Here is an 11,334-nt window from a genome sequence, read left to right as displayed (position 1 = left end):
CATTGGGGAGTCGTGGGTAGAATATTTCAGTCGTCTCTGGGTCGTCCCGGGTGAAGAACAGTCTAGTAATGAGGAGGAGAAGGAAGAGGAGGTTGGGAGGAAGAAGAGTAGGAGGAGGAAGAGGGAGGAGGAGGAGGAGGAGGAAGAAAGGAGGAGGAGGAGGAAGGAGGAGGAGGAAGAAGAGGGAGGAGGAGGAGGGAGGAGGAGGAGGCAGAAGAGGAGGAGGAGGAAGAGGAGGAGGACGAGGGAGGAGGAGGAGGCAGAAGGAGGAGGAGGAGGAGGAGGAAGGCGGAAATGACGCGTTGTTCGCCGGGCAACCCCCTCTCTTCCTTCCTCCTCTTCCCTTCCCCTCTCCTTCCCCTTCCCCCTCCTCTTCACCTGATGCCTGTGTGTGTGTCCGCCATAACCCTCTCTCCCCCATCTACTTGGGGTATTATGGGGGGTGGGAGTGATGGGAGGGGAGTTACACTGTCTTCTAAGGGGAGGGATAGGAAGGGGTATAAGGTGGGAAGGAAAGTTGGTGTCGTGGGTCAGGGGAGGTAGAGGGGGGAGAAAGGAGGGAGAGAAATGGGGGGAGAGGGGGGAGAGGTGGGAGAGTGGGATGGAGAGGAAGGGGAGGACACAGGACGCGTCCTCTCTACAGTACTGTGGTCCGTTCGCTCGGTGTTTGGGTACAGACGATGACGTTACAGAGCCCAGGGGCGTCAAGTGCATTTGGGTCTGGTTGGGTTGTGGTCTGTTCTCACTGTCTTTCGTTCGTCTGGCGTTCGCTGTAGGGTGGGAGGAGCTTGGTGGCTTTCTCTATCTTTTGTTCGTCTGGCGTTCGCTGTAGGGGAAGGCGGTAGCTTTCTCTATCTTTCGTTCGTCTGGCGTTCGCTGTGGGGAGGGCTTGGTGGCTTTCTTATCTTTCGTTCGTCTGGCGTTCGCTGGGGGTACCTCTCTCTCTCTCTCTCAAGCCAAAGCCATCAATAAGCCTCTCCTGTTGTGGCTTACGGTCATGTTGTGTGTGTGTGTGTGTGTGTGTGTGCATGTGATTTATAGAACGTGCATAACGATGGGGAAATTTTCGATCGCTGGCCTGAACGATTGACTGTGGCGCTGAGTGGTGGGGAGAGTGAGAAGAAGAGAGAGGAGAGAGTGAGGGAGGAGAGAGAGAGTGAGGAGGAGAGAGGGGAGGAAGAGGGAGGGAGAGAGGAGAGAGGGAGGAGAGGGAGGAGGGGGAGGAAGAGAGGAGGGAGGGAGAGAGAGGAGGAAGAGGAGGGGGAGGAGGGAGGAGGGAGGGAGGAGGAGGAGGAGGCCTGGTATAATGCACATTTATAGACTTGGTGTTGTCAAGGGTCTTCAGTGTACGTATGTGTGTGTGTGTGTGTGTGTACGTGTGTGTGTGTGTGTGTGTGTGGGTGTACGTGTGTTTGAGTACAGATTTATTACCATATGCTGTGCTTGTGTGTGCATGTGTGTGTGTGTGTCTGTGTGTGCTATGTATGTATGTAGTTTTGTATGTGTGTGTGTGTGTGTGTGTGTGTGTGTGTGTGTGTGTGTGTGTGTGTGTGTGTGTGTCTATATGTACAAACACGTGTACACTTTATAGAATCACTCCTTTCTTTGATTGTGTACACGACGTGTATGTACATGATATACCTATCAAACGTACACACAGACTTACATAAACGTCTACATCCTGTTGAATAAGACCATGTACGTTAGGTTAGGGTAGGTCAGTGTTAGGTTAGTGTTAGGTTAGTGTTAGGTTAGTGTTAGGTTAGTGTTAGGTCAGTGTTAGGTTAGTGTTAGGTTAGTGTCAGGTTAGTGTAAGGTTAGTGTTAGGTCAGTGTTGGGTTAGTGTTAGGTTAGTGTTAGGTTAGTGTTAGGTTGTGTTAGTTTAGTGTTGGGTCAGTGTTGGGTTAGTGTCAGGTTAGTGTTGGGTTAGTGTTAGTCAGTGTTAGGTTAGTGTTGGGTTAGTGTTAGGTTAGTGTAAGGTTAGTGTTAGTTTAGTGTTAGGTCAGTGTTAGGTTAGTGTTAGGTTGAGTGTTAGGTTAGTGTTAGGTCAGTGTTAGGTTAGTGTTAGGTCAGGTGTTAGGTTGGTGTTGGGTTAGTGTCAGGTTAGTGTTGGGTTAGTGTTAGGTTAGTGTTAGGTCAGTGTTAGGTTAGTGTTAGGTCAGTGTTAGGTTAGTGTTAGGTTAGTGTCAGGTTAGTGTTAGGTTAGTGTTAGGTTAGTGTTAGGTCAGTGTTAGGTTAGTGTTAGGTTAGTGTTGAGTTGGTGTTAGGTCAGTGTTAGGTTAGTGTTAGGTTAGGTTAGGTTGGTGTTAGTCAGTGTTAGGTTAGTGTTAGTTAGTGTTAGGTTAGTGTTGTGTTGTGTTAGGCCAATGTTAGGTTAGTGTTAGGTTAGTGCTGTGTTAGTGTTAGGTTAGTGTTAGGTTAGTGTTAGGTCAGTGTTAGGTTAGTGTTAGGTCAGTGTTAGGTTAGTGTTAGGTTAGTGTCAGGTTAGTGTTAGGGCTATGACTTAATTGGGTGAATGCGGAAGACGAGGGAGAAAGGGAAAGGAAGGAGGAATGAAAGAAGGAAGGTGGGAAGAAAGGAAGGAGGGAAGGAAGGAAGGAGGGAAGGAAGGAGGAAATGAAGGAGCACTTTGAAGGACCTGGATCTTCAAACTACGTAGTCACACACACACACACACACACACACACACACACACACACACACCTGTTGGTGAACTGAGTAGCGCCTCCCGGCCAGGTACCGTAGTCTGTCTGTCTGTTCTGTCTTTATTCCTGTCTTTATCAGACGTAGATTGAGAGTTTGTTATTATGTGTGTGTGTGTGTGTGTGTGTGTGTGTGTGTGTGTGTGTGTGTGTGTGTGTGTGTGTGTAATAATAATAATAATAAAATTATTAATAGAGTTGCAGCCGGTGGCTGAAAATATACAGACTTACATTTGATTTAGACATAATGATATAATATGCGGAATACATTTACAGGGCTGTACAGTCATAAATCAGGGTTGTTTATTATTTTAACAATAGATGGGATGTTGTTCTTATATCTATCGGTGCGGGGCTCTTATGGGCTGAATTTGTTGTAGTGGCGGACTGGCGAGGTGGGCGGGGATTGCCGGTGGCAGGAGGTGGCGATGACGAGGATGGTGCAGTATCCACTGCCAAACCGTGTGCTTGATGGTGGACGTCACTGAGGGATGGCATTTCCAGGGTGGAGAGAGCGTTGATGTAGCCGGAGAGGTTCTGCTGCCGAGCATGATTCTGCAGGCCCTTTCTGTATTCTTCTAGCTGACGTTGTTGGTGGATTGAGAAGACGACCAGGTTGGTGACTCATACGTTAGTTTGGGGAGAATAAGGCGTTGTAGATGGTCCTCAGGCTCTGGCGTGGGTGTCCCAAGTGACCTGAGTCGTCGAGATGTAGAGACGGCAATGAGGCTGCCTTGACGGTGTTGTTTTACATGGGCCTTCCAGTCCAGTTTGTGGTCTATGGTAACACCCAGAGTTTTGCAGACTGCACCAGCTGGAGAGGATGGCACCACTGTTACTGCTGGAGCTTGCACTGGAGTGGTGGCGGTATTGATGTATGACTGCAGTTTTGTGTGTGGTTGATGGTGACCTTTTTCTCCGTAGTCCATGCCTGTAGCCTGTCCAGGTGCCTGTATGGTGAGTAGTCCGGTGAGGTGTTGTCCATTAACCCCCACAGTGCAGTCATCCACGTACTTCCACCTGCTGTGAGGAGTGTCAGATAGAGCGTCGTTGATCAGGATTAAGAAGCACAGGTCTCATCTTGTCCCCTGGGGACACCGCAGGTGAGGTGTTGGAATGTGGAGACAGAACCCTGGTACCTGACTGTTCTGACGACGCTCACTCAGGAAATGAGGGAGCCATGAGACCAGGTTGGTGGGCAGTCTAGTGTGAATGGCCGTGTTGATAACAGTGCAGTGATCAGCAAGGGCAAAAGCCTTCCTGAAGTCAACAAGGGCAACGGCCAGTGATGTCTTACGTTTCTGCAGGTTTTTGTGCAAGAAATCCAGGAAACTAACTAAGGTGTGATGTAGAGGAGGTCCTCATATTGCCAAATTGCTGTGGATCAATTGACTGATAAATACGAGCAAATGCCCACTCAAACACAAAGTCTTCACAGAGTAGACTGGGTATGGGGGTAATGGCACCGGCCTGGAGGTCGTTAGGCGACTGTGGGGTGGTGACCTGGGATAGGAGGACAAGTGCTTTCATTCATTAGCATTTGCTTTGTCTGAGGATGCATTAATAATGGAACAGAGGGGGGGTGGTGTGACTGCAAACTCTTGTAAATTTTGTTTGGGAAGTCAATTGGGGCTGTGGAGCGTTTGGATTGAAATTTCAGAGTTTGTTGGGGATTTCAAATGGTTGAACACTGGGAGGGGAGAGGAGGAGGGGGAAGGTAAGTAAGCTGGGAGGAGAGGAGGCTAAGACTAGGTAGTGTATGATATATGGTAGTAAAATGGTTTTAATTATCTCTGCTGCCTCCTCACAGGGAATGTGAGATGAAAGGAAGTGTGGAGACTGACGGTTGAGACCACAGAGATCTTTTACCTTGGAGTACTCTCTGACCGATGCCGACTTTGAGGCCCTGCACTTTCCTGGGTAATAATTCTTCTTGGCTGACTTGATTTCCCTGATGACCTGGTTACGTAGACTTTGTACAGGCGGTTGTTGGTGTAGTAAGCCTTGTTGCGCTGCTCAATTAGTCTTTTGATACGGGTGTAATCCACGGGACATCATCGGGGGTGGATCCTCAGTGTCTTGGAAAGAAGTGGTGGTAGGCTTTGGTGATAGTGTCCAGGTAATTATCCCACTTGTTCTGCACATCGTCTACTGTGATCACTTCAGTCCAGGATACCGGTCACCCATTGCTCCAAAACGCCGCATGGCAGAGTCAGTAGTCGGTAAGTCCTGGCTGTCCTGAGATGGTAGTGTAGGTGTTCTAAGAAGAGACAAGTGTTGCTGCACCCCATGGGAGGTGTGTGTGTGTGTGTGTGTGTGTGTGTGTGTGTGTGTGTGTGTGTGTGTGTGTGTGTGTGTGTGTGTGTGTGTGTGTTGAGTTGTTGTCTCCCCCAGAGTGTAAAGGACAAAACTATTATATAAGACAGAGGCGAATTATTTATTTATGCTTGGCGGTGCGTACATGGTTATGTAAGGGCCTCTCTCTCTCTCTCTCTTTTCTCCACTAACCAAATCACTTCACACATACCCACACACACTTACACACACACACCCGCACACCCACACACACCTGCACACACACCTACACACACCTGACACACCTGCACACACCTACACACACCTGCACAGCGTCCTTATATCTACCTGATTGTCGTTCCCATGGGCAACTCACCACCCAATGCAGAGAGAGAGAGAGAGAGAGAGAGAGAGAAAGGCGTTGTCATGGGCGTGTGTGTGTGTGTGTGTGCTTGGGCACGCACGGTTGACTCTGCTGCACACCTGTCCAATGCGAGGGTTTGACTCCGAGAGGCTTGATGTTGAGAGTTAGGAGGTTGGAGTTAGGTTAGGTAGAGGTTAGGTTAGGTTAGGTTAGGGTTAGGTTATCTTGAGGTGATCGTAAGCCTTGGAGGTAAACTACTGCAACTCAAGGTGACTCAACAAGCTATACTGCACCCTGAGTATAGTATATCACCCCTCCTCCTCCCCCCCATGGAGGGACCGTCGCGGCCTTCCTATCATGGGGTCGTGACACTGTACTTAATTATAGCTCAGGTAATCAATAGTTGTTCTAAATATACCTGTGTATCGTTGTCCCTCATGGGTCTATAAACAGGGTCTGCCTCATAATGTCAACACAACACTAGATGTACCCTGTGCTTGGGTCTACTTCACCTCCTCACTTACCTCACCTCTCACCTCCTCACTCCCCACCTCACCTCTCACTCACCTCACCTCTCACCTCTCACCTCTCACTTACCCCACCCCACCTCTCACTTACCTCACCTCACTCTTTCCTCCTTCATCTCTTCCTTCCTTCCTTCCTTCCTTCCTTCCTTCCTTCCTTCCTTCCTTCCTTCCTTCCTTCTTTCCTTCCTGCCTTCCTTCCTCGTCACCAAGGAGCACTGTTTACCAAGCATCATTCATCCATTTTCATCCACTACACATTTCCACTCATCCATTCCTCCACCTCCACTCATCCATTCATCCACTTATCCACTCCCTCCATTCCTCCATTCATCCACCCATCCACCAACACTCATCCACCTCACATCTCCACTAATCCCCAGGTGAACCAAGACAGGTGTTACGTGATGGAGGTCAGGCAGGTAACAGTAGAGAGCTTGTACTCATTGACTCAGATGATAAGTGTGAGTGCTCTCAAGTGTCTCTCCGGCCACCAGGAAAGACTCGTAATTATGTTTCAGAGGTCAGAGGTAGAACCCAACCTAACCTAATGCTAACCTAACCTAATCCATCCCTACCGTAACGTAACCCTAACCTATCCTGTGTGAGTGTGAATGAGTTACTGTATAAACACACACACACTTCACACTGACATAGATAAACATACTGCCACAGTACACACACACACACACACACACACACACACACACACACACACACACACACACACACACACACACACACACACACACGTAAAAAATGTTTGGACAAGTTATTCTTGTCGTTATCAATTCTATATTTAGAGATGCAGACTGGGTAAATATAGCTCACACACACACACACACACACACACTCACACACGTAAAAATGTTTGGACAAGCTATTCTTGTCGTTATCAATTCTATATTTAGAGATGCAGACTGGGTAAATATAGCTCAGAGATGCAGACTGGGTAAATATAGCTCACACACACACACACACACACACACACACACACTACAGCCTCCTCCCCCCCCCTCCCAATAGCCACACCTTCGCCGCTATTTTATTACCTTAATATAAGTAGCTACATAAGTAGCCATCCTAGCTGTGTTGAGCCGCAGATCTATGCGGCATTCAGTGACTGTTGCCTCATAGTCAATATCTGCAACTGTTGTCGGCTTTGGGGCCGATGCTCTCGTTCCCCTGAGGCAGAGCAAAGCCGACCTAAGGAGAGAGAAGGACAGTCGACATCTCACCCAGGCTGTAACATAACTTCTGGGCTGCTGCTTCTGTTCGGATAGCTCCTCCGCGAGTTTGGCGTAGAAGCATCTTGCACTTGGTCCCATCCCACCAGAGGTTGTGAACACCAGAGGAGTGAAGCTGCCTTGATCAGCGGTCTGAATTCTCTCCCTATATGCCCTTCTCTTGTCGTTCTCGTTCCTCCTGTGTGCAGCATCGAGAGCTAAGTTACGGTGACATGCGGCCATGGGATAAAAAATCCTGATGTCGAAGAAGGTTCGCTGTCCCCGCGTCCAGAATCCTCGAGCACTGACGTCAACACGGGCTTCATTGGATGTGTTTGAAGTCATATGTTGAAAGATCTCACCGTCCCATGGAAGGAGGGTCGGTTCTACCCTGACATCACGACAGATTTCCTTCAACATATTTGCTGAGAGATCCCTTACTTCATCATGCCTCATGCATATGAAGCCCCCTTTCTTGCACACCATAGCGTGATCGACGTCATAGGAAGAGCCATACACGCATTGGGAGTACTATTACTACTACTACTACTACTACTACTACCACTGATAACAACAACAACAGCAATAACAATAATAATAACAACAATAATAATACTAATAGTAATAATAATAATAATAATAATTTCAAGCTGAAATAAGCTGGGGTTATTACTGTCCACCGGCTCTTGTTACATCCCCCCCACCCCCACCCCCTCCAAATCTACCCAACGTGACCCTTACATAACTGGGAGAATATTTACGGTAGAGTGACGGTCGGTGCGCTACGGTACGTTTGGATAAGAGGCTAAATATAACATAGTATGAGATAAGGGGGGTGAGGGGTAAGGGGGGGTGGTGAGGGGTAAGGGGGGGTGGTGAGGGGTAAAGGGGGTGGTGAGGGGTAAAGGGGGTGAGAGATCGTCAAGATAAGGGTTACCCAGCCAAGTCTCTCTCTCTCTCTCTCTCTCTCTCTCTCTCTCTCTCTCTCTCTCTCTCTCTCTCTCTCTCTTCTCAGCCATATTAACATTGTTATTATTATCGACTCTGTGTGTTTGTGTGTGTGTGTGTGTGTGTGTCTGTGTGTGTGTGTGTCTGTGTGTGTGTGTGTAGCGCCTCACGCACACAAACACGTCCTTATGTGTGACAGAGCATAAACCGGCCCGTCTTCCCGTGTCCTCCTGTCCTCCCTTCCTACTGTCCTATCGTCCTCCCGTCTTCCCGTCCTCTCGTCCTCCGTCCTCCCGTCCTCCTCTCCTCGTCCTGCCGTCCTCCCCCCTCCTGTCCTCCTGTCCTCCCGTCCTACTGTCCTATCGTCCTGCCGTCCTACCGTCCTCCTCCTCCCGTCCTCCTCCGTCCTCCGTCCTCCTGTCCTGCCGTCCTGCCGTCCTCTCCTCCTCCCTCCTACCGTCCTCCGTGCCTCCTCCTGCCGTCCTCCGTCCTGTCCTGCCGTCCTGTCCGTCCTCCTGCCGTCCTCCCGTCCTCCTGTCCTGCCGTCCTGCCGTCCTCTCCTCCTCCCGTCCTCGTCCTCCCGTCCTCTCCTCCTGCCGTCCTGCCGTCCTCTCCTCCTGCCGTCACCTCCGTCCTCCCGTCCTCCTCCACCTCCCGTCCTGCCGTCCTCCAGGTAACACCCATTCACCTGTTAGTAATGACCTGCCCCTTCAACACCAGGTGTGAGGATATATTGATGGAACCTCACCTGTATCCACAACTCTTCCTTCCTCCTTCCTTCCTCCCTCCCTCCCTCCTTCCTCCTCCTCCCTCTTCCTTCCCTCCTTCCTTCCTCCTCCTCCTTCCTTCCTTCCCTTCCCTCCTCTCCTCCTTCCTTCTCTCCTTCCTTCTTCCTTCCTTCCATCTTCTCCTTCCCCCTCTCTCTCACACTCTCACTCTCCCTCTCTCCGTCTCTCCCTCTCCCTCCCTCCCTCTCGCTGGACATGGCTGTGTGCATTCCCTCTCATGAGAGTAGAGCCATGAGCGTCCTCAGTGTGTACATGAGGTGTAGTTGTGTGTGTAGTGTCTGTGTGTGTGTGTGTGTGTGTGTGTGTGTCAGGACAGTGGTCGTCTTGAGGTCGTGTTCTTGAGGTCGTGTTCCTTGAGGTCGTGTTCCATGAGGTCGTGTTCCTTGAGGTCGTGTTCCGTGAGGTCGTGTTCCGTGAGTCGTGTCCCTTGAGGTCGTGTCCTTGAGTCGTGTTCATTGTGGTCGTGTTCCTTGAGGTCGTGTTCCATGAGTCGTGTTCATTGTGGTCGTGTTCCTTGAGGTCGTGTTCCGTGAGGTCGTGTTCCTTGAGGTCGTGTTTTGAGCTTGTGTTCCGTGAGGTCGTGTTCCTTGAGGTCGTGTTTCGATCTTTGTGTTCCGTGAGGTCGTGTTCCTTGAGGTCGTGTTTCGATCTCGTGTTCCGTGAGGTCATGTTCCTTGAGGTCGTGTTCCTGAGGTGTTCCGGAAATTCTTTAAAAAAAAAAAAAAACAGTTGGAGATAATATCGATGAAATAATCCATACTTGGCAGCTGATGTTTGATGATAAGGTCGGGTCCTGTACCGTCCCTCCCTCCCGCCAGTGGTATATATAAAGCCCGCACCTCCCCGTGTATCCATTACTCCCTCGCCTGACTGGCTATAGAGCAGACATACACATATTCACTCACCCGCTGCCTTGACCGACCACGACGCAGCACCTGGATCTGTTCCCCCTGTGTTGACGTATCATCACCTGAGTTTTACCTTCGTCAGGGTACTCTTACGTCTTATTTCTCCTTCATCTGCGTCAGGGTAGACCTTCGCCTCACTCATCCTTCACCTTCGTCAGGATACACCGCCTCCTCCTCCAGCTTGTTTACTTCTCCTCAAGATGGAATACGACAGTAAGGTGTTCGACAGCCGCCTCCTCCTGGCTCCCGCTATGGCCGTGCTGTACCTAATGGTGGTGCTGGAGAGTTACCTCATCGAGAACACCGCCTTCAACTACATCTTCCAGCTGTAAGGAAGGCTTGAGGACCTCACGTGTAAACACAACAGTTAACGAGAGATAAGTCACTAGGGAGAATTAGTGACTAAACATACAGCACGTCTAAGACATTTTCCTGAAGGTGATCTACAGTGAAGAGTCTACAGTGACCTGGAGGAGCTGAGCCTTCGTCACCGTCGGTTGATAACTGCTTGTGTTGTTACTCCACAACTCAGCCGACAGCATGAAGGACTTCCTGGGCTTCAATACTGACAGTGGGACGACCACCTGCGTCAGCAGTCCCAGAAGTGAGTCCAAGTCCTCGGCGGCTGCCTGCTGGGACTCTCGCCAGCGTCCAAAACTCTTCAGGAGCAACAGCGGCACCTGTGTCCTGTCTGACGCTGCTGCCGGGAGTAGGACTGATGCCCACTGGTGTCTACAGGAGGGCGTGTCGTGGCTGAGAGAGAGTTGGGGAGGTCAGGATGAGTTGGGGTGCTTGACGCCTCTGCTGATACTTCTCCTGCTGGTGGTGTTGTCTCTGACTCTCGAGGCCTACATCAACGAGGTGGTCACCTTCAACTACGTCTTCCAGATGTAGAGTCAACCAAAATAATGTAAATAATACAGGAGTGCTTACTGGTGCTGGCTACAAGGGGCGCTGACTGGTGCTGGCCACGGGGCGTTCACTACTGCTGGCCACAGGGCGTTCTTTGATGCTGGCCACGGGACGCTCACTACTGCTGGCCACGGGGCGTTCACTACTGCTGGCCACAGGGCGTTCTTTGATGCTGGCCACGGGACGCTCACTACTGCTGGCCACGGGGCGTTCTTTGATGCTGGCCACGGGACGTTCACTACTGCTGGCCACAGGGCGTTCTTTGATGCTGGCCACGGGACGCTCACTACTGCTGGCCACGGGGCGTTCTTTGATGCTGGCCACGGGACGTTCACTACTGCTGGCCATGGGGCGTTCACTGAGGCTGGCCACAAGGGGCGCTGACTGATGCTGGCCACGGGACGTTGACACACTCACTAGTCAACTAGACCAACTATGTACAATTTTCAACATATATACAAATTTATTTTTTATACCTTATTATTATTTAAATTACAATATATTATTATAAATATTATGTCTGGTTTTGACTGTTATCCTTCCAGTGCTTCACAGTGGCCAACCAAACTGCTGTGGTGTTGAGACGTGAAGTGTAAACAAACAGCCTTACCTGACACTAACACTAACACTAACCTAACACTAAGCTAACACTAACCTAACACTAACC

The 11,334-nt window shown here is 50.1% G+C and overlaps 1 protein-coding gene across 1 annotated transcript; it reads right to left on the bottom strand.

Moving 5' to 3' along the window:
* Positions 1-10,697: 10,697 nt before the first annotated feature.
* LOC121879245 (serine-rich 25 kDa antigen protein-like) lies at positions 10,698-11,015 on the bottom strand. The gene has a single exon (XM_042385843.1). It carries the CDS (start codon positions 11,013-11,015, stop codon positions 10,698-10,700), a length of 318 nt encoding a protein of 105 aa, XP_042241777.1.
* Between the last annotated feature and the right edge of the window lie 319 nt (positions 11,016-11,334).

This window comes from Homarus americanus, unplaced genomic scaffold (assembly GCF_018991925.1).
Source record: "Homarus americanus isolate GMGI-L3 unplaced genomic scaffold, GMGI_Hamer_2.0 scaffold57709, whole genome shotgun sequence".
Taxonomy (NCBI): Eukaryota; Metazoa; Arthropoda; class Malacostraca; order Decapoda; family Nephropidae; genus Homarus; species Homarus americanus.
This window is presented reverse-complemented; position numbering and strand designations above follow the sequence as displayed.